Below are 23,766 nucleotides of genomic sequence, written 5' to 3'. Positions count from 1 at the left end.
CCACCCCTACAATGTACAGAGTGGTCAGGTCAGTGTCTAGCGGGAGAGAGCCCCTGGATGCTCTCCAGATCTCTTGAGAAGTTGGAGGGAAGCATCCTCTGCACCTAGAGTCCCAGACGGGCAAATGCACAGATGAAGACACCTGCAAGTGCCGTATTCTTTCTAACATTCATCCACAGGCTCTTCAGGGACCCAGGGGACCTGCAGCCTCACCAGCTCACCCTCTGATCTAAGTAAACATGATGCCATCCAAGTGACTGTGGGAAAGGCTAAGGGTGGGGAAGGGGGTCAGTGGGGCCTGGAGAGCAACTGTGGAAGGCAGCTGGCCAATCCCACAACCTGGACATGTCCCTGTTCCCTGGCACAGTCGTCAGGGTTCAACCCTTCAACCAGGTGGTGTGTGGCAACCTTCCACCCGAAGACAAGCTTTGAAAGTCAATGATTTGAAACCGAGGAAGCCAAGGCCTCACGGGCCTCTCGGCATTCTCAGAGCAAACAAGCTTTTGGCAGATTCAGAGAAAAGGAAACAGGATTGAATTTCCCATCCGACTCACCTGGGGAAAAATTCAGACTGCTTGGCTGTGAGGGCATCTGGGAGCTTGGCTCCTGTGATCAACTTAGAGAGTGAGGGTCCTCTGGGGTCACTGAGAAAGACCCCTGAGACATTCTACTGTTTCATCATAAGAGCTGATTCTAGCACTTGCAGTCTACCAGAGGTGGGAAGTTCTTCCTTTGGTCTGACTTCATTCCCTCTTGCTGCAGATCAGAAGACAATGAGACCTCAGTTGCTTGACCCTGCCTCAGCAACAGAGTTGAGTTTGAGTCCTGACCCTTCCATAGTTGACTGTGTGACCTCGAACAAGCTGCTTTACCTCTCTGTGCCTGTTTCCCCTGTCTGTAAATTGAGCACACTTAATAATACCTGCCTCCATTTTCTTGGTTGACTGTAAAATTCTAGAGGAAGGGAAGGGGTTTCAAAGTTTCATCTGTGCGTGTCTGTGCTTGGTTTACCTCCATCCTTCATAAGGAAGGAAGGCGATTTCCGTGTACACACACCCTTGACTCTGAAGTAGCCCCCCAAAGGGAGACTTTCTCCTAAGAAGCCAGGTCTCCATTTAACAGTGGGATGGTACAGGGACAAGCAGGACTGAGATTAGACATAAGGAATGCTCCTGAACAGATCACGAGATCCGAGAGGTGGTGTGGGAACTTATTTTGGGGGGATTTAAGGACCACTGGAAATAACTCTGAGCATGCTGTAGAGGCAGGGGGATAGTGTAAATGACCTCCGCAGCCCAACCCCAGGAACTCCTGCCATCATCTGTCAGCCTTGGCTGGGATGCCTGTCCCTAAGCCAGTCCACCCAGGGTCAAGGAGGATACAGTCTTTGCTCATCATAGCCAAGGCCAATGGGGCACATGTCCACTTGCCAGCCCCCAGCCCTCCCCTTCCTCTGAAATGTTCACCTTGCCCTCACCACCAGTCTGCTAACCATACTGCATCTGGGGCTGAATGGGAGATGGTAACACTTTATGCAAAAGCCAGTTGCCCAGAGCAGCAATTCTGAACCTGGTCCCACATGAGCATCACATAGGGAGTTTCTCAAAATCTCAGTAGCCAAACTGTACCCCAGACCAATGAAATCAGAATTTCAGGGGAGGGGAGCAGTGGTTTTTAAAAGCTCTCCGTGAGGATACTGATGAGCAGCCGTTGCCAAGTTCTAGTTCAGAGACAGACTGTGCATGTTCCAGACACATGGATGCTGGAGCCAGGCCATGCAAGCTCCAGTGCCCTCACCTGAAAAAACACAGGGACAACAGAGCCATCTTGTCAAGCTGCCAAACAGGTTAGAAGGAAGAACATGCGGGGAAGTGTCTGGCAGCTAGTGGGGGCTCATTGGATGCTTGTTAAAATCACAAGGGTTTCCATTTATGGAGCCCCTACTAGATTGACAATTCAAACCTACCAGCCGCTCCTCAGAAACCCTCTACAGGGTTGCTATGAGTTGGAACCAACTTGACTGCACTTAACAACAACAACAACTAGGTACCAGGTACTTTACACACAGCTATCAAAGCTTTTCTCTGGACAGGTAGCTTCTTGGATGAGCATGTCTTTCCCCAGAAGGACAGTTGCCTTTGTCCTGGTTTGGGGCAGCTGGGCATGTCTAGAGGCCCTGAAGGAGGACCCCGGCTGGTTCTTGTTTGGATGCATCTTAGGTAACCTTCAGCAAACAGTGACTCAGCCACCTTGGCTGGCAACGTCTCCCTTCCCAGGTCAGGCCCGCTTCCTCAAGTTTCTTCCTGCAACATGTCAGGGCCCACCAGGATGTGGCAAGTCTGTGTCAGTTTTCCTTGGGGCCCTTGGGAAAGTAGCTTTCCTTCCCCTCCCCTTTCTCCAGATACTTGCTTTGGCCTTACATTTGCTTGACTCCTGGATGCTGGGGTTCAGAGAGGCTAGCCGACCAACCCCAGGTTACCCAGCATCCATACCCCCAGTGCTCTCTCTCCAAAGTCCTGTCTCCCTGGCAGCCTCTGGTTCCATTCAGAGGCAGAAGAATGATGCTTCTGGATCCCTAGTTAGCTAGCCATCACTTCAGATTGGGAACTGGCAGCCATGACACTTCTAAGCTTGCAGTGGAGTTCTTTCTTTGGTCTGACTTCACTCCCTCTTGCTGCAGATCAAAAACCAGCAAGACCTCTGCTGCTTACTCTAGCCTCAGCAGTGACTCCAGGTCCTCTTTGGAGTTCTAGAATTGGCATCTGCATCCGTGTCTTCAGGACATCCATTAAAACAGTGCTTGACTGACAGGCTTCTCAGTGGGTCCCTCTCTGGGAAGACCTACTGTAGACCACCTTCCACCCCTTGCTGATACATCCTGAGATTGTCTGGGGGTTCTCTGGAACCAGTCCCAACTGGGTGACCTCTGGCCAGTCCCAGGCCCTCTCTAGGCTTAATTTTCTCATCTGTAAGACAATGGGGTGGGACTAAGCAATCTTTCAGGCTGCTACTAGCTTGAAGTGACTGAGACTCTTGATGTATCAAGGGAAGTCTCTGACACTTGAGACCAAGTTCCTATGGAAACACTAACTGAAACAGGGAGGTCCAGGCCATGCCAGACCCGAGCTTGATCCCAGATTCTGTCCCTTACAATCTTTGTAAGCATAGCGATGAATGGAACTTGGTCTCTCTGAGGCCTGATTTCTTTACCTGTAAATGCAGTAATTATACTTGCAATATTGTTGCCTCGGTAAAATGAGTACAAGCACAAAGAGCCCTTAACAGTGCTGTTACTGGGAGCTGTTATTACTGAAGGTGATTATATCTCTGCATTTCAGGGGAGTCCCTGGGTAGAGCAAATGGTTAACACCCTTGGCTGCTAGCCACAAGGTTGACTGTTCTAGTCCATCCAGAGTCTAATTCCATAGAAACCATCCATGAAAACACCAGCCTGTGGAGCACAGTTCTATTCTGGCACCATGAGGTCACAGAGGTTTGACGTTTTGGAGTCCTGGTCTATAAAATGGGGAGGGAGGGCAGGGGTGGAGGGGATAATGAGGGTAATACCTACCTCAAGGAGCTGCTGTCAGGATTAAGTGATGTAACAAGGCCTGTAGCTTGGTGCCCAGAAGATGGTCTAAGTTATTTGTACGGATGTGACTGAGTTTCCCTCCACTCACACCACCACCCTGTAATGGCATTGCGGTAGGTGGGGATAGGGGCTTTGCACTGCCCAGCTCAGGAAGCCAATGACATTCTGTTCCTCATGTCCTGAGTTCCCAGGCCCCACACCCTCATCCCCACCCTCTCAGCCCAGGCTAAAGCCATGCCAGCCACCCCCTCCGCCCAGTCCTCAGCCCAGCCTTGTTCTCCAGCATCCCTGGGGCCAGAGCTCCCAAACCCTAATGCGTGAAACCTGTCTGTCAGTTCAGGGCCTAAATCTGCAGCTCCCCAGGCGGCTGTCCATCCGTCCATCTGTCACATGGAAACCTCAGTTGGCTCTAGGACCTGGAGGGCTGCTGCAGACAACAGCCCAGACAAGGGTGATACCAGGTTGCACCCACCTGGCTCCTCGTCCCATCAGGCACCACTTAAGAGGATGTACCCCTAAACATGGAGGGCCAAGCCGGGCTAAAGACGCCTTCAGAAATGGAAATGGGGCCCATTTGTTTATAATTTACTCCCTGACACTTAACGGGAACCTGATGGGACCAATAAAGGCCCCGAATTCACCCAACTCCTCCCTCAAAAGTGCTGGAGCCCATCCAGTTCTCTGGAGGCAAATGCATCTCAAAGTGGTGCAAACCACTCTCCTCCCCCTCCCCAGGGCATCCTTCCTCCTGCTCAACTTTTGAAAGACCCTTCACTGTTCCCAAGCTCCTTCCCCAAGCTCCTTCAGTCCTGCCAGCCTTTCCAAGCTGTGGGACAGAAAGGCAGGGGGCTTGCTTTCGAGGTAGAGAAGGTAGAGGAGGGCCAAGGAAGCGATTTGGGAAGGACTAGAGTATTCCAGGCACAAGGTAGGCAAAGAGAGGGGGCCAACGATGGCAGCGAAATCCAGTTTTCAATTTTCCTCAAGAGAAAAATGAGTGTGTGAGAGACAGAATAATTTTTCAGCTTGCAGCCCATAAGTAAAACCTCCTTGAGACATTGTGAGTTATTAAAGAGGAGGAAAGAAAAGGAATTGTAAAATCAGTTTGCCTTTAGCAGAACCGTACAATGCACTCTTATTTCCAGGGGAATCTAATTAGAGGGCAGGCGGCCCAGGCCGGCTTTGGGAAGGGATGAAAGCCGGAGTTTGGGGCTGGGTGGGCCGAGAGCTGTGTGAGGACATGAGTTAGGCCTTGGACTACAATCCCGATGAGACATTTTACCTCCCAGGCTCAAGAAGGGCTCAGCTGGTCTGGATTCGAATCTCAAATCACACACTTCCTTGGTGGATGAAATGGGAAGATTTATAAGCTGAGTTGGACAGATACCAGGCACTCAATGAATGTTTGTGTTCTTCTTCAGTCACCGTGGCTCCCAGCTTCCTCACCACCAACACAAACACCCTCCTCATGCCCAGCATCCCAACAATCCTCTTTGTTTCTAGAATCTCTCATCACACCATCTTTATCTCTTCCTTCATCACCATTCTGAATTTAGCAAACAGGTCCTGTAGCCTCCTGGTATTACCGCCTCTGAGGTTGCCAAGCCACTCACCCCCTTCAGAGTATGTATTGTTGTTGGTTTTAGCTGCCCCTAACAACAACCCCCAACTCATGGCAGTTCGATGCACAATGGAACAAAACACTGCCTGGTCTTGCACCATCCCATGACTGTTTTCAGAACAGACTATTATACTCTCTGAGGAACTCTGGTAGCATAGTGGTTACGAATCATGCTGCTAACCTGAAAGTTGGCAGTTCAAAACTACCAGGAGAAAGATGAGGCTTTCTGCTCCCATAAAGATTTACAGCCTCGGAAACCCTGTGCAGGGTCACTATGAGTTGGAACTGACTCCACAGTACTTAACAACAACAACATTATACTCTCTAAGGTTTTCATTAAGGATCTACGTAGTGTAGTGGTTACGAATTGGGCTGCGAACCTTAAGGTCAGCAATTTGAAACTACCAGCTGTTCCATGGGAGAAAGATGAGGCTTTCTGCTCCTGTAAAGATTTACAGCCTCGGAAACCCTGTATAGGGTCGCTATGAGTCGGAACCAACTCCATGGCACATAACAACAACAAGGTTTTCATTGGCTGATTTTCAAAAGTAGATTGAAATCTTCCTAGTCTGTCTTAGTCTGGAAGTACCACTGAAACCTGTCAGCTCTCTGTGGGGAGATGCGTGGTGGCTCCATAGCTGATGTGTTGATTGGGAATCTAACCCGGAAGGAGAGAATTTTTATCACTGAATCACCAGTATCACTTAGGGTATGCCTAAGAATCTGTCAATAAAAGATCTGCTTTTTTGTTCGGAAATATACAACAGAAACTAATGGTTCCCAGAATTGTAAGCCTGCACCCACATACATGAACACATACAGCTTGGTCACTAACAGTTGACAAAGCCATATGTGTCTTCCCACTTCTGTTTCATAAAGCACAGAATCCAGCACCTTCCCATTATATCTATGCTTGTCTTGGATGGATGTTGCAGCCCCTACTTCCAGATGCAGCCCCAAGGCACAGAGCGTTGGCCTTAAAGCATGTCCTCTTGGTACTATTTGGAACTAGCACAGGTTGACACTTGGGGAAAAGGAGGTAGAGGAATATAGAAATACTGATGTGTGAATGTCCTGTTTCCAGGGCTTTGCTTAGAGCAGGTGGGGTGGCAAAGACTCCATGGCCTGAGTTCAGACTCCTGATGGTTTACATCCTGGTATTGCCCTGTAGAGCAGTGTGGCCTTGAGTAAGTCACTATCTGCCTCTGAGTCTCATCCTTAGAATTGATTTACTGTCAGTGTCTACAAGCTCTTGGTGTTGTGAAGACTGTGCTGATTATCTGCACAAAGCTGAGTAATTGGTAGTCGGTATCCGGTTTCCGTGACTCTACTCTGACTTATGGTGACCCCATGTGTGTCAGAGGAGAACTTCACTCCATAAGAGAAGACCCCTGGTTCCAGAATGCCAGTCTCCCTTCCCTCAGCTCCTTAGAGGAGACAGTGTTGTCAATCTCTAAATATCAGAAACCTGATTTTGCCTTCTAAGGACCAGCATGTCTTCAGATTCCAACACCTCCCTGCTTTTTTTTTTTTTTTTTTTAATATAATGAACCTATGGCTGGCCACATTTGGGGAAAACAGCATTATTTATTCTATCAAGATTCAGCAAACCAGGCTCAGTGGAATAATTGCCCCCAGGGTGTGAGAAAAAGATTTTATTTTTATTGATCAAAAAAAAAATTTTTTTTTAATCAAAAACCACATCAAACTAGAAAAGGCGTAAGCAGAGGATCAAATTGGATTTTAACTCCTTTAAAAAGCGGCTCCCTCCAGCCACCCATTTACAAAGATGCTCCAGTCTTTGGGTCAGGATGCTCCAAGTCCAGGGTGGGTGAGGGGTTCCACCGGGAGTGGAGGTCTATTTTTCAGGCGTCATTAAGATGCTCCATTTGCATTTAAGCTGCTTCTGAGTGGCTCAAACATCTGGGTGCAGATGGGAGAATTCAGTGGAGTACCTGCATGTTGGTTTACAGAATGTTGATGGTCTGGACCTCTTGGAACTGTTCAGCTGGTTAGCTGGGCCTTTCAGTGTGGGGCCAGGTGCCTGGCATTGCATAAATACATCTTTAATGAGATTATTGTGCAAGATGGTCCTAACATATTCATCAACATTCATGTTGATTTGGAGAGCAAACTGTCGGAGACGTCTGTTAGAACATTGCACAGATCTGGGCCTCTACCCATTGCCATGGATCATGGTGACCCTATAGGACAGACTAGAACTGCTCCATAGGGTTCCTAAGATTGTAATCTTTATGAAAATAGGCTACCACATCTTTTTCCCACGGAGCAGCTGGTGGGTTTGAACCACCATTCTTTCAGTTAGCAGGTGAGCTCTTTAACCACTGCACCACCAGGGTTCCATTCTGGACACACATAACGCAACAATTCATTTGTTCATTTATTCATTCAACAAGTATGTGTTGAGCATTTACCATGGGTTCTGAGGATAAGCAACGAACAAAGCAGATGAAAATCCTTGTCCTTGCAGAGAGGAAACGTTGCTGTTCTGAATTGTTCTAGCAGGAGGCAGGTGCCAGGTGTGTTTCTGGACTTCAGTCATAGAAAGGGCATTCTCCTAATACTGTGACAGCCCTTTCCCCTTGCAAATTCTGGTGACGCATTTGACTGCTGCAGGCAAAGGGAAAGATGGTCGGGTATCAGAAGGAGGATTTAGGTAAGGAGCCCAGATACAGAGAAAGGGGTGAACTATGGACCTAGAGGTTAAGGGGAGAAGACCAGGCTGAGCCTCTGTCTGTTAGGGCTCCAAGCCTCCTAGTCTGTGGTCTGGTAACTAACCCGATGTCCTAGCAACCATGGCACGTTTCAGGAGCAGAGACCACTGACTGGGGCTACAGAGACCACTGACTGGACATCTTCTTCCCCAGTGTAGCATAGCTTCAAGGTTTTAGAATCATAAGGGGGTGGGACCATCCTGATAATAGGGAAGTAGTGTTGTCTGTGTGGTTTTTGTCTGGGCTCTTGTTTCCTTGCTGTAGGATGGGTTTTGTTTGTTTGTGGTTGCTATTTTTTTCTGAATTTCTTAAGAAGAATGGTTCTCAAAGTCTGGTCTCTCCCAGCATCCCCTGAGAACTTGTTGGGAACACAATTTCTTAAGCCTTACCTATTGAATCAGCAGCACTTGGGTGAGTGGGGGGGGTGGGAGCAGTCATCTGTGTGTCAACAAGTCCCTTAGTGCTTCTGATGTCGCTGAAGCTTAAGAACTACTGGTCTGAAAGACGTTGGGGATGCAACTTGATTTACATAAAGTAAATAAACTTAGCATCTGTGTGAGACTGCGCAAATCTCTAAACTTTTCTGAGCCTTTGCCAAAGAACACTGAACCCATGAGCTGACTGTGAGGAGTCCATGAAAAGGCATGACGCACGTTGAGTTTCTGACACGTAGTTGTTTTTGTAAGATGCCCCAGGGTTGATTTTGACTCATGATGACCCCGTGTGTAACAGAACACAACATTGCTTGGTCCTGTGCCAATGGCATTGGCATTGGCATGGCTGAGTTCAGTGTTTCAGACATTGTGTCAATCCATCTCATTGGTGACTCCTCTTGTTTTCACCGGCCCTCGACTTTCCCAATCATGATACCCTTTTCTAGCAACTGATCCTTCATCCTTCCTGACGTCCACAGTAAGCTAGCCTAAGTCTCCCCTCCTCATCTCTAAGGAGGATTCTAGTTGTATTTCGTAGGCCCTCAATAATCCATCATGCCCTTTCTTCCTTCCATGACTGCATTACATGGCAAAAACGAACCAGGAAAAAAAGAAAGGGGGGCATTCAACAAACTAAGTACTACTCACCTTTGAGAAACTTCCAGAGTAATAGAAACACAACCTCTCTGAATCATAGACTGACTGGTAAGACATTAGAGCCAACCTGAGATTCTTTAGTCCCATCCGTTTGCTTCACAAGTGAAGAAACAGGCTCAAATACTGCATACCTGACCCAGGTACGACATAGCTCACCAGAATGATCTCTCTTCTCCCATTCTCTGCCCCTAGCATTTCTGACCACACAGCCTGCTTCCTCCCACCTTCTGTCCAGTTCATTAAGCTGTTTTGCACACTCATATCCCCAGCTGTGTTCTGAAAGTATCTTTTAAAGTTGGAGGCCGTATCAGCCTTGTTTTCTACTGTATTCCCCAGGTCTCCATCAATAACATCCTCTTGCAGGTTAAGTGGGAGACTGTCTTTGCCTTCCTCTCCTCATGGTGGTTTTTCTGCTGACAGGAGCCTGGGCAAGGAGGAAGAGGCAGTATGCACAGAAGTTCCCATACCCTTGGTGGATCCAGGTGTTACACCCTACTCAGCCCTCGCATTGCCCACTGGCATCCCACCACCGGATCCTAGTTCCAAGCCGGTGTCTGCTCAGGACCCAGTTTTCCAGGGCTGGGGCGTCCGCCTGACGTAATATGTAACAGTAATTAAGAAATAAGCCGCCTTGCCCAGCTTCACAGCAATCATTTGGCTAAGTAACTACCATGGTCCAGTGCCTCAGAAATCACCATCAGAGTACGCTCCTTATGGCCATAAAATTTCTCGTTTTCTGCTTTTCATCAGCCTCCCCTGCAATCTTCGCCTTGCTTTATTTATACATTCGTCCTCAAACAATGGCAATAAACTCTTTCCCAGAGTGTTGCAAATCAGAAATTTGTCCACATTTTTCCACCACCTTCCACAGTGGACCTGCTTTGCCTGGGAACGGCCCAGCCAGACCAGCTGGAGAGGGCTGGGTTGCCTTAGATTGATGAGGATACAACAGAATGGGGTTACTGGGGAGAGAGGGTGGAGAGGGGGCAGCAGGAGAATGCACCAAGAAAGTCCTCTTGCTCCCCACAGACCAGTGGAGATACAATAGGCCCGTGGCTGTCTGTGGAAAGAGGGGGGACAAACTGGGGAGGGGAGATAGAGAGCTAAGGCTCCCCACCTCCTTCTTCTAAGAGAGGAAGAGGGGTCCTGGGGCTCACTAGGAAACAGGACTTAACCTGGGGCAGAGTTATAACAAAATTTGCTCTTCCCTTCCTGTATAAAAATCAGATGTTCTGTACTCCAAAGTACACCCCCAGTTTAGAATCCCAATCCTTCTGAAACTCTTCATTACCCCCATCAATCATACTTCCATCCAACCACAGGTTTTGACTGAGTCTTACTGTGTGCCAGCCACTGTACTGGGCTCTGTAGGGTGAAATGGTAAATAAGTCAGATAGATGATTTATTTTGGGATGAGGGACTTAAAGAAGGGATTAGATTTGCCAAAGCTCACATAGCAAGTTGGAGGCAAAGTCAAGGACCAACGTCAAGGTTCCAATCCAGAGCTCCCAAGTCTTTCCACCTGGGGACCCTCCTCTAGGCAAGGTGCTGGTCATCTCATCTGGCTGGGGTGTTGGATGCCTGTCACTGGCTTGGGGGATGGATGCTTCTGCGGTGACCTGTTGTTGTTAAGTACCGTGGAGTCGGTTCTGACTCACAGCGACCCTGTACAGGGTTTCCGAGGCTGTAAATCTTTACGGGAGCAGAAATCCTCATCTTTCTCCCATAGAATAGCTGGTAGTTTCGAACTGCTGACCTTGCGGTTCACAGCCCGATTCGTAACCACTAAGCTAGCCCATCTGTGTTTTAATCTGGAATTCCGGGAAGTAGCAGTAGGTAGGGAAATAACTGGAGGTGGTGGCTTCTGTGTTAGCATCTTTAAAAAGGTTAAGTCTCTTCTCTTAGGGGGGCTTCTCAAGTAAAGCTTTTGGACTCTAAGCAAGTGGATGGCTTCCATTTAAGCAGCTTGTCCCAGGGATAAGGAATGTCTTGCTCCATTTTTAATGATTCTACTTGGTTTTCACACCCAAGTTGTAGAATCAGGCACTGCCTACCTTTAAGAAGGTGGTTCCCCTTAACAGTAGAATAATTCTGAGGCATCTGCAATTCCTATTACAGTAGATACGGATTGCTACTGTTTTCATCAGTTTGGGTCTGTGAGGCATCCAGCAGGTGCTTACTATTACTTATTGGGGCACATGCTTCTCCACTGTAAACTTGACACACAACATAATGTTAGATTTCAGAGGATTTTTTAGGGGGGGGGTGGTGTCCTGGTGTGGCGCTGCGAGATATGCACTGGACCACAAGGTCAATTTGAAATGCAAGGTCAGCAGTTTAAACTCACCATCTGCTCCTCAGAAACCCTATACAGGGTTGCTATGTGTCAGAACCCACTCGACAACACTTAACAACACCAACTTAAAGATGGAGAAAGCAGGGATATATGGAAACTTAGGTGGACAGAAATGACTCTTGAAGAAAAAGAAATCAAAGAGCCTGGGAGAGAATCCATGACTATGGGGAACCTTGAGTAGTTTTCTTGTGTGCATCTATGATGACCAAGGTTCATGATTTCTTTATTCAGCTGATGACTACAGTTCCCATTGTTATTGTTAAGTACCTTCGAGTCCGTTCCAACCCAGAGCAACCCTATGTAGGGTTTCCGAGGAGTGGCTAGTGAGTTTGAACCACTGACCTTGGAGTTCAAACTGACCTTATAGTAGAGTGCTTATCTTACAGTGCCACACCAGGACTCCACAGTTCCCATTAGGGGCTGTTATTAAGAATAGTCCAGAATGCTAAGAACCACAGAACTGTTCCCAGTTACCCTGTTCTGGGGCAATGTCTGGTTTAATGGAAGAAATAGCATTCTCATCTTAAAGAAAGTCTTATTGTGGAGGCAAATTTGTACCTTGGGGTGTCCCCAGTTTGACAGGGAGAGACACAGTGCCTATGTTCAGGAAGCTCAACCTAACCTTCCTATGGGAATTCAGGGAGAGTTTACTATGGCTGTGGTGATTACAGAAAGTTTCATGGATCAGGTGGGATTTGATTGCAGATTTAAAGGATTTGTGGACAGGGGGCTAGAGTTGTACTATGAGGGTACTTCAGGCTGCCTGTGATCACACAGCCCAGTTTTTGTGGGGAGGGTGAGCCCCAGGTTTAAGCCCAGGGTCAGCCCTTCCTAACAGCTCAGACTGAAGGCAGGATGTCAGATGGACAGAGGCAGGCTGGGGCCCGAGGTCCGGAAGTCATTTTCCATCTCTACTGACTTTCTGACTGGCAGCAACTAGGCTGCCTCCCAGGGCTCCTGCATTGAGGTATCGATACATAAGAGGGGGGTCAGGAGGGGAGAAGGAGAGTGCTGGCAGGCTTGATTTCTCAAGCATATGGTCCTTTCACAGTTGCTTTGTGGGACATGGACCAGTGACTGAGCTGCCTTTTCCTAGCCATGTGGGGCAGCTTCATTTGGCCACTGGGCCCAGCTGCTGCTGTTTCCCCTCTGCTGATTTTGAGACCTCTCCCCAGGCCTCCCCTGCCTCAGCTTCCTGAAGATCTGTCTCCCTCTTTGGACTCTTAGTGTTTGCCAGCATCTGGACTCCAGCTGGACTGCTTACCTGAGGTCACCCCCACCGGAGGCACTTTGCATCCAGGACAGTGTATACCGGGGATGGGATGAGACTGTGGTTGGGTTTGTGCAAAGCCTCCATCATAGGAGAATAAGGATGACAAGGAGGTATTCATTCATTCAGTCATTTGTCCGTTCACTGCCTTTGTGCTTTGTGCCAGGTGAAAGTGCTTGTTTTGGGGAACTACTGAAGTAAATAGGTCCTCGTTATACAAAAGGGCTTCAAAAAGTTTGTAGACGTGAAAGAGATTTTTTCCATGAACTTTTTGTCTTTATTTTGTTTTAACTTCTTGTTGTAAACTGGGTAAATCAATTTCTTATTCAACAATTCATACAACATTTTGTTTTATGCCATTGAGTGAAGTCCCCACCATGTAACATCACTTAACTCACTTCCTCCCTTTCTTGGTTCCGTTCTTCCTTTTATTCTAACCTTTTCAAGCTCTGTCCTTGGGTAAATGCTGCCCTTTTGATCTCAAATGGTTGATGATTTTAAGGTGTGCATACTTCACTAGTGCCATTGTCTCCCTTATAGATCTATCTATTGTTTGACTGAAAATTGAGCTATGGGGTGAGTTCAGTTTCAGACCTGAAGGGTGACTAACGGCCATAGTTTCAGGGGTTCCACCAGTATCTGTCAGATCAGTAAGCCTGTTCTTTTTCTGTGGTACTGAGTTTTGCTCCACATCATTCTCCTCTCTATCTAGGACTTTCTAATATGATCCCTTTTAGAACAGTTGGCAAAGTACCATCTAGTTCTTCTGGTCTCAGTGTCGTGGGAACTGATGTTTGCTAACTGTTTCCATGTGTCTTTAATCTTCTTCACTCTTGTTCCTCCAGACAGGGAGAGACCAATAGTTATACCTTAGATGGCCACTCACAAACTTTAATACCCCAGTTGCTATTCACCAAAACAGGATGTAGAACATTGTTACTATGTTATACCAGTTGACCTTGTTGTCCCCTGAGACCACAGTCCTGAGCCTCCAAGTCCCATGATTCATCCCTTCAAGGTGTTTGGTTATGTCTAAGAAGTTTTCATAACTTTGCCCCCTATATGCTCTACTACATTCATGGATGTATTTAAAGCAAAGGTCAATGTTGTTGCTGTTGTTAAGTGTTGTCAAGTTGGTTCTGACTTATAAACCCTGTAGAGGGTTTCCGAGGAGTGGCTGGTGAGTTTGAACCACTGACTTTGTAGTTAGCAGTCCAGTGCTTATCCTAGCAAAGTTAAATACAAATGTACAAATATCTTCTGTCAAACCTATATATGTTCTCCATGAACTTTTTGAAGCCCCCTCATATTAGTAATAAGGAGCTCTGGTAGCATAGTGGTTACGAATCGGGCTGCGAACCTTAAGGTCAGCAGTTCGAAACTACCAGCTGCTCCACGGGAGAAAGATGAGGCTTTCTACTCCCGTAAAGATTTACAACCTCGGAAACCCTGTACAGGGTCGCTATGGGTCGTAACCGACTCGACGGCACTTAACAACAATAACAACAACCTATTAGTAATAATAGCAGTATTGCTGTCATTAGGTGCCATCAAGTTGGTTTCTACTCAAGCTCTTGTCCCTTGTGTATATCAGAACAAAATGTTGCCTAGTCCTGTGCCACCCTCGAAATTGTTGCAATGATTGAGCCCATTATTGCAGTTCACTGTGTTAATCCATCTCTTTGACGATCTTTTTGGCTGACCTTCCACTTACCAAGTATGATGTTCTTCTCCAGAACTTGATCCCTCCTGATGTCCAAAGTACATGAGCTAAAGTCTTGTCATCTTTTCTTCTAAAGAGAATTCTGGCTGTGCTTCCAAGACATATTTGTTGGTTCTATTGAGCATTAACCCTGTACCACACACTGCTGTAAATCCTTGTCTTGCAGTAATCCACTTAGCCTTCATATATGACACTCCTATGAGGTAGATACTGTTATTTTTCTCATATAATAGATGAGGAAACCAAAGCTCAGAGGAATGAAGTAACTTTCCTGAATTAGTACAGGGAATAGGCTATGATACGCTTACCAATGATACCATATTGTATTTCTTAAGGTTCCCATCCTTGGAGCCGTACCAACGCCATGATGGGTTGATAGAGTGACAGTTCTTATATTCCCAGTGACAGATGGAACAACAGAAATTCCAAAAGGACAAGTGACATGCTCCAAGTCACACAGCAGGTCAAGGCTTGAACCTGCCAGACTTTTGTTCTGAATGAGAGCTCACCTCATTTGGGGTTTGAGTTGGTCAGTCCGGAAATTCCCCATCACCCATAGGTCTCAGAGCTCAGCCATATGTATGTTTGAGAAAGGACACACTTTGTTTTTTTCTCTTCCCTTCCAATTCCCATACTATCCTCATTTAAGAAATGGACAATGTGTTAATGTAGCCAGCATTTATAGCTCTTTGGAGGCAGATTCAGAATTCAAACCCCAGTCTATCTGACCCTACAACTTCTATCTTTCCACCTGCTCTTTTGTCTCCTCTTGGCTGCCTCCGCCATGTTCTACCGGACAGGACCAATGAGCAAGCACACTTTGAGGAACTGACTATAGTGAATGGTGTTGTCTACCAAGCACCTCCTGCTTGTTAGATGACTCAGGCAAGTAAAAAATGGGAATAACTGAGTAAAAAAGGGAATGGAAACTGGTGGTTATTTTCAAGATGGTGTTAAAATCACAGGAAGAGTGTAAAAGGGAATTGTGATACGTAGTCCTTAGAACAGTCAACCAGAAGACCAAAAGTGCGTCATTTGCCTAGGGACAAAGCTCAGAAGGTGGAAGGGAAGGATGGAAGACCAAACAGAATTGGGAAGCATAGGAAGGAAGTAGAAAGGATATTGTTACATTGTGGGGATTACAATCTAATGAAACAAAATGTGTATGCATTGTTGAATGGAAAACCAATCTGTAAACTTTCACCCAAGTCACAATATATATTTTTTTTTTTGGAAGAGAGAGATTGGGGTGAGGGTGGGAATCATTACTTTTATAATTGTTCCTGCTAAACTCACAAGTTGTGCTTGGATGGATAAGAGGGAAATCTCTGAGGTCAGAATGTCTGTAACTCTACTGTTCACTTATGTGACCCTAGGCACGTTAGTTAACTCCTTTGAACCTCAGTTTCCTCACCTATGAAATGGGGCTAATGATAACACCTCTTAGGGTTGGTGAGATTGAAGGTGGCTGTTTGAAATGCCCCACCTTCTCCCCTTCCCTCATTTAAAGCTGCACCCTCTTCCATAGTTCCCCATTTGCTGCAAAGACATGAACATGTTAGAGAGACCAAGTTAGTAGAGCCGTCACAATATCTTTATCTTCAAGCTCTTGTCCACACCCAGGAACCTGCTCTGCCTAGCCTTCCTTCGTTCTGATGGTGCCAACCTTCTACATCCTCTTTCTGCTCTCCCACATATGACGTGGGCTTGGCTTAACAGCTGAGTGCAGAACAAAGAACTGTAGGTCTGTCTGAGTTCTCTCGTGCTGCTTTAACAGAAATACCACATGTGGATGGCTTTAATAAACAGAAATTCGGTGTCTCAGTTTTGGAAGCTGGAAGTCTGAATTCAGAGCGCTGGCTTTGGAGAAAGGTCCTTGTCTTCTATCAGCCTCTGTGAGTTGACATCCTTTGAAGAGCTCCATGTATCTTGGCATCAGTCTTTCCCTGGATCTAGGAACTTCACAGTGAAGAGACTCCAGGTCCAAAGGACACACTTTACCCCCAGTTCTTTTTTTATTTTTATTTTTTTGGTGTAAATGGGTTCCTCTGTCTCTGTTCACTTCTCTCTCCTTTTATATTTCAAAAGAGATGGACCTAATCCTATAGATTGCATCCATCCCATTAACAGCATAAAAGTGAGAATTTACAAAACATACGATAATGAAATCAGATCAGGGTTGAGCCCATCAGATCCCATCATGGGGGTGACGGCATTATGTTAGATCTCATCACGGGAATTACTATGTCTTTACTGCGAAACCACTGAGAATCCAGGCCCAGCCAAGTTGTTGCAAAACCTTAACTATCACAGAATCCATACAACTTGTTGTTAGTTGGCATTGAATTGATGTTAACTCATGGAGACCTAGGGCATGTTAGAATAGAACTGTGTTCCATAGTGTTTTCCAAGAGGTGACCTTTGGAAACAGATTGCTGCCTTGTCTTCAGGGGTGCCTCTGAGTGGGTTCAATCAAGTCAATTTGACTCACAGTGATCCTATCAAGCTGAGTTGAACTGCCTCCAAGCGGTTTCCAAGGCTTTCATCTTTACAGAGCTGACTGGCTGGTATATTTGAACCATCCCGAACTCTTAACCAGTATGTCACCAGGTTACTTTGGTGTTGCAACTACACAGTGCCGTTTCTAGCAGTACTACTTCCTTCTTCCTAGACACACATCCTTCCTGTAGGCATGCATAAAGAGTGCCCTCTAGTGTCTAAGAGCAGTACTGTGCTGTTAAAGTCAATGCTTTTGGGCCCACCTCTTATGGGCTCTAATTTTGTAATGCAAATTATCTACTTAAGGTTTAGAGTAAAAACCAGTCAGCCTGAAGGAGTGGGATCAGGATTTTCTGGAGAAGGAAAAGTTTTTTAAAGTTTAATTTAGAAGATTGGACATTCCAACTCTGCCTTTCCCTCTCTTCTTCTTCTTCAACTGGGGGAATTCAGTGGCTGAGAACTACCATAGAGTTTGCAGTTCCCCCTTGCCAATGCTCCCAAACTCAAGGGAGGCTCTTTGGGCAAGGAATTTGGTTATGGGTCCGTGGGTCCTTCAGATATAAGCATGGGCTGTTCTGCCCTTTGCCAACTGAATCAGAAGGGGAATAAAAGAAGGTACTGTTTACTGAACACTTGTTCCTGGCACTGTGTCTGTGCCTCAGTAAGCTAACTTGTTCATTCATTCATTCAGCCAATATTAGAGTATCCACTTTGGGCTGAGAATAGGAGATTCAGCAGTGAACAAAAAGGACAAAAACAAAACCCCCAATCTCTTTGTTCTCTAGTGATGGTCATGAAAGGGTGGGCTGGAACAGACAGAATGCACAGAATAATTAGCATATCTCACTGTGAGAGGCATTGTGGGAAATACAAAGCAAGGGCCCAGAAGCCCATTGTCATTGAGTTAATTCCAACTCATGTGACCCTACGTTGTTGTTGCTGTTACGTGTTGTTGAATCAATTCTGACTCATAGCGACCCTGTACAGGGTTTCCAAGGAGCAACTAGTGGGCTTGAACCACTGGTCTAATGGTTCAAGGTCCAATGCTTATCCTACAGTGCCACACCAGGAGTCCTGTAGGGTAAAATAGAACTGCTCACTAGGGTTTCTGTGGCTGTAAATCTTTACAATAGCAAGACGTTTAATCTTTCTCCCTTGGAGTGGCTGGAGGGTTTGAACCCCTGACCTTTCAGTTAGCAGCCCAATGGCTAACCCACAGCACCACCAGGGCTCCTTACAAAGCAAAGCAGGAGGCTAAAACAAAAACAAACAAACAAAAAAACCCATTGCCCTGGAGTGAATTTCAATTCATAGTATAGGGTTTTTAAGGGAGTCCTGGTGTGGCGCTGTGGGTTAGTGCACCAGACTGCAAAGTCGGTTTGAACCACAAGGTCAGTGGTTCAAGCTCACCAGCTGCTCCTCAGAAACCCTATACAGGGTCGTTATGGGTTGGAACCAACTCAACAGCACTTAACAACAACAAATGTTTATGGGAGCAGAAAGCCTCATCTTTATCCCAAGGAGATTCAAACTGCTGATCTAGCAGTTAATAGCCCAACATGCAACCTACTGCAATACCAGGCCTTCTTAAGAAGGAAGATTGTTGTTGTTGTTAAGTTCCATCAAATGGGTTCTGACTCATAGTGACCCTGTATAGATAGGGTTTCCAAGGAGCGGCTGGTGGATTTGAGCTATCAGTCTTTTGGTTAGCAGTCCAGTGCTTACTCTATAACACCACACCAGAAAGTGGTCCCCGTTATCATCCACATTCGACAGATGTGAAGCTCAGGGAAGCTCCACCTAGAGCCCATGTCTTCACAGCTCTGCTCTCCTGAACCTGGCAAGAGGGGTTACGAAAGGCAGGTGTGGGGAAGGGCACAGCCTATACACAGGCCTGCAGGTACTGGGAGTCTAGAGAGGGACCAAGGGGACATACTTTGGGCCAGATCCAAGGTGGTGTGGAGTGGGGATGGAGTCTGAGCTAACAGGGACTAAAGCTGGGCTGGTAGGAAGGGAGAGTGTAGCCGGGGTATTCAGGATAAGTTCAGGGTCTTTGCCCTGGATACCTGGTACTGGCCTTGTTGGCTTTGACATGGGCACCCAAGAGAAGTTTGGGTAGATGAGATGGAAGTAGGGAGATGGTTCTTTATCCTGCTCAGTCCTAGAGGCTGTATCTGGAGCACTAGCCTGACTCCCCCCGTGGCCCTGCCCTTGTGTTTGGTCCGCTGGGCTGGCTGGCCCCACGTGCTAGAACGTTCCGGTTGAACAGTTTGTAGTGGAGAGCTCCTACCAGGACCAGGCTCACTGACCCCCAGCTGAGCTGTAAATGACTTTTCCATTTTCCAAGACCTGTGCCCTGGCCTGTTTGGTATTCAGGGACGCTGAGCCCACACTCACCAGCTCTCAGCTCTGCCCGAATTACTTGATTAAAACGCATATCAACTATTATGTGATTCGTTTCTCTACCACAGCTCCACACCGGGCCAGTGTTAAACTGTAATAAAGGCTGGGTTGGAGGAGGCGGGGATGGGGGAGAGCATGAGTTGGGGTAGGGAGCATTCGGGGGTGGGGGCCTAAGAGAAGAACCTCAAACCGTAGGGCAGCTGCTGGCTTCTATGGATCTAGGGGTACAAGGGACCTGAGATGGGGCATGGCTGTCTTGCCTCCTAAGAGGGGCATAGGTCTAGAAATTGTGGTGACTTCATTTCAGGGCTTTTCCTCTGGCAAAAGGGGAAGTAGGGGGAGATTGGGAAACGGGTTCAAAAGAAGTCAATTTGGTTTTCATAATCAGAAATAGAATCCCCTCCAAGGGGGACTTGCTGTAGCTAAGTTGTACAATAGCGGCCTTTGTGGACATCATGGTTTCCTGGGCTTTGTCTCAATATCACTGCTCTTAGTGGGCCCTGGGACTCCATCAAACATCTGTAAACTGGGCTAATATTGCTGCTTGACCCTCCAAAGTTTCTGTAAGAGGCTGCCAAGACAATGAAAGGGCAGACCGACTGTAGAGTGCTGGACATCTGTGCAGGGTGATGGCAAAAGCTGACAGGTTTGGAGGGAGCTAACAGAGTGTAGGAGGAAGAGAGCTACAAAACACACACACCACCATCAACATGGCCTGGACTAGACTGAGTGGCTGCCCCTTAAAGCCCGCTGCCTTTGGGGATGGTGTTTTCTGCCTTCCCTGAACCTTGTTTCAGCTGGAAGCAGTGTTTCTTCCACTGGACTAGGCACTCCCCAGGGCAGAGGTGATACCTCCCCCATCAGATTAAGTGCTCCCAAGGGCATGGTGCAAGACTTCCTCCCTCAGATTGGAAGCTTCCCCAAAATAGGGTCTTGTGTCTGTCTTGTTTAGTATGGGACTCCTCATACTCCCAAATAGAGAAAGTGTGTGCGTGATGCCAAAGGCAGGGTCTCTCCCCATCTCTGAGCACTTGGCTCAGTCCCACCTGCCTAGTGAATCTGAGGGCAGGAGGGCTGGAGTTGTGGTTGTCAGGAGACAGCAGACTGAGCACAGTACCACTGCCTACCAAATTCAGCGTCTGCGTAATGAATGCACGCCCATGCCCACTCCCCACACGTGTCTGCTCTCTGTGCCTGGAAGACTCCGCCTAAGCCAGCAAAGCTGCCTGGTGGACAATCCCACTTAATCCTATTGATTCATTTAACTCTGAAGCTAAGAGGTTTCCAGGGGATGGGGAGATGGTGCAGGGAGCCACTAGGGAAACCAAGGCATGAGTAATGTTAAAGTGTCAGAGCTCTGTGTGTCCCTTCTCACACATCTTTGGTCGACCACTCTCCACCTCTTACTGGCATCTTCTGTTGGCATTGTCATTGGAAATAATAATGATAATCCGTCACAAACCTTTTATAGGGTACAAATTACTCCTGTTGTCCTGAGTTCATTCCATTCCCAAACCAGTCCAGTGAGGTATGCAAGGACGTGTTCTCACTTCTACAATGGAGGAAAAGCCAAAGTCCAGACGGGGGAAGCAACTTGTTCAAGGACACACAGCAAGGGAGAAGCAATCACAAATACAGTTCAGGACCTTTGACTAGATCAGGTCAGGGATGCTTCAGAGGGGCTTCAGAACCATCAATTATTCATATGCAAGTTCAGGCAGAAGCTAAAGAAAATTAAAACAAATCCATGTGAGCCAAAATATGACCTTGGACATGTCCCACCTGCATTTAGAGATCATCTGAAGAACAGATTTGATGCATTAGACTCAAATGACTGAAAATCAGAAGAGCTGTGAGATGACATCAAAAACATGATACAGGAAAAAAGCAAAAGGTCATCGAGAAGACAAGAAAGAAGGAAACAAGACCAAAATGGATGTCAGAAGAGACTCAGAAACCTGCTCTTCAGTGTTGAGATGCTAAAGCAAATCAAAGCAATGAGGAGATAAAATAGCTGAATATAAAATTTCTAAGGTCAGCTCAAGAAGACAAAGTCAAATTTTATAATGAAGTGTGCAAAGACCTGGAGTTAGAAAACCAAAAGGGAAAAACACACTCAGCATTTCTCAAACTGAAGGAACTGAAGAAAAAATTCAAGCCTCAACATACATTATTGAAGGATTCTCTGGGCAAAATATTAAATGATGCAGAAAGCATCAAAATAAGATGGAAGGAATACACAGTCACCAGACCAAAAAGAAATGGTCAATGTTCAACCATTTCAAGAGGTAGCATATGATCAAGAGCCAATGATACTGAAGGAAGAAGTTCAAGGTGCACTGAAGGAATTGGCAAAGAACAAGGCACTAGGAACTGATAGAATAAAAATTGAAATATTTCAACAAACTGATGCAGCAGTGGAGGCATACATCTATGCCAAGAAATTTGCAAGACAACTACCAGACTAACTGACAAGAAGAGATCCATATTTGTGCCCATTCCAAAGAGAGGTTATCCAGTAGAATGAGGAAATCATCGTACAATATCATTAATATCACATGCAAGTAAAATTTTGCTAAAGATCATTTTAAAATGACCACAACAGTATATTGACAGAAAACTGCCAGAGGTTCAAGCTGGATTCAGAAGAGGACGTGGAACGAGGGATATCATTGCTGATGTCAAATAGATCTTGACTTGTTGTTATTAGGTGCCATCAAGTCAGTACCAACTCATAGCAACTCTTTGCAGAGCAGAATGAAACATTACCCGATCCTGGGCCAACCTCACCATTGTTGCCATACTTGAGTCCATCGATGCTGCCACTTGGCCAATCCATCTCATTGGGGGTCTTCTTTTTCTCTGACCCTCCACCTTACCAAACATGATATCCTTCTCCAGTGACTGGTCCCTCTTGACAATATGTCTGAAGTATGAGAGACAAAGTTTGTCCATTCTGACCTCCAAGAAGCACTCTGACTGCACTTCTTCCAACATGGATCTGTTGGTTCTTTTGGCAGCCCCTGGCACTTTCAATATTCTCCTCCAACACCATAACTCAAAAACATCAATTCTTCTACGGTCTTATTCACTGTCCAGCTTTCGCATGCATATGAGGTTATTGAAAATTCTGTGGCTTGGGTAAGGCGCAACTTAGTCCTCAAGCTGACATCTTTGCTCTTCAACACTTTAAAAAGCTCTTGTGCAGCAGATTTGCCTAATGCAATACGTTGTTTGCTTTCTTGACTGCTGCTTCCGTGAGGGTTGTTGATAGTTGATCCAAGAAGAATGAAGTCCTTGACAACTTCAATCTTTTCTCCATTGATAAGAATGTTGTTTATTGGTCCAGTGGTGAGGATTTTTGTTTTCTTTACATTGAGATGTAATCCATACTTAAGGCTGTGCTCTTTGATCTTCATCAGTAAATGTTTTAAGTCCTCTTCACTTTCAGCAATCAAGGTTGTATCATCTGCATATCGCAGGTTGTTAATGAGTCTTCCTCCAATCCTGATGCCATGTTTTTCTTCATAGAACCCAGCTTCTCAGATGATTTGCCCAGCATACAGGTTGAATAAGTATGGTGAAAGAATACAACCCTGTCACACACCTTTCTTAATTTTAAACCATTCAGTGTTCCCATGTTCTGTTCAATCAACTGCCTCTTGGTCCATGTATAGATTCCTCATGAGCACAGACATCTTGATTGGAAGCAGAGAATACCAGAAATGTTTGTTGTTGTTGTTAGGTGCCATTGAGTTGGTACCAACTCATAGCAACCTTATGCACAGCAGGACGAAACACTGCCCAACCCTGGGCCAACCTCACTATTGTTGCTACGCTTGAGTCCATTGATACTGCCACTTGGCCAATCCATCTCACTGGGGGTCTTCCTCTTTTTCTCTGACCATCCACCTTACCAAACATGATATCCTTCTCCAGCGACTGGTCCCTCCGGACAATATGTCCGAAGTATGAAAGATGCCAGAAATGTTTAACTGTGTTTTATTGTCTATGCAAAGGTCTTCTATTGTGTGGATCATGACAAGCTATGGACATTGCAGAGAATGAGTATTTCAGAAAACTTAATTGTGCTCCTGAGGAATCTGTACATGGACCAAGAGACAGTTGTTCAAACAGAACCAGGTAACCCCAAATGGCTTCAAATTAGGAAAGGTGTGCACCAGGGTTGTATTCTTTTACATACTTGTTCAATCTGTATGTTGTTGTTAAGTGCTGTTGAGTTGGTTCCAACTCATAGCGACTCTGTATAATGTTTCAAAGGAGCAGCTGGTGGGTTTGAACTGCCGATCTTGTGGTTTGCAATCCGGTGCTGATCCTACAGCTCCACACCAGAAGTCTATATGCTGAGTAAATAGTCTGAAAGGCTGGATTATACTAAGAAGAATGTGGCATCAGGGTTAGAGGAAGACTCATTAACAACCTACGATATACAGATGATACAACTTTACTTGCTGAAAG

At 46.2% G+C, this 23,766-nt stretch overlaps 1 protein-coding gene across 3 annotated transcripts in view; it reads left to right on the top strand.

Moving 5' to 3' along the window:
• The window catches only part of PAX7 (paired box 7), a 127,669-nt gene that overhangs the window by 38,456 nt on the left and 65,447 nt on the right, over positions 1–23,766 (top strand). Inside the window, exon 5 of one of the 3 annotated variants that reach the window (XM_006866334.1) lies at positions 2,532–2,537. The exons of the other annotated variants lie outside the window; for them this stretch is intronic. Coding sequence (XP_006866396.1) covers positions 2,532–2,537 — 6 coding nt within the window. The remainder of the gene's footprint in view (positions 1–2,531; positions 2,538–23,766) is intronic. 3 annotated transcript variants of the gene reach the window in all.

This window comes from Chrysochloris asiatica, unplaced genomic scaffold (assembly GCF_000296735.1).
Source record: "Chrysochloris asiatica unplaced genomic scaffold, ChrAsi1.0 scaffold00090, whole genome shotgun sequence".
Classification (NCBI taxonomy): domain Eukaryota; kingdom Metazoa; phylum Chordata; class Mammalia; order Afrosoricida; family Chrysochloridae; genus Chrysochloris; species Chrysochloris asiatica.
The sequence above is the reverse complement of the archived record's forward strand: the minus strand, read 5'-3'. Positions and strand labels throughout refer to the sequence as shown.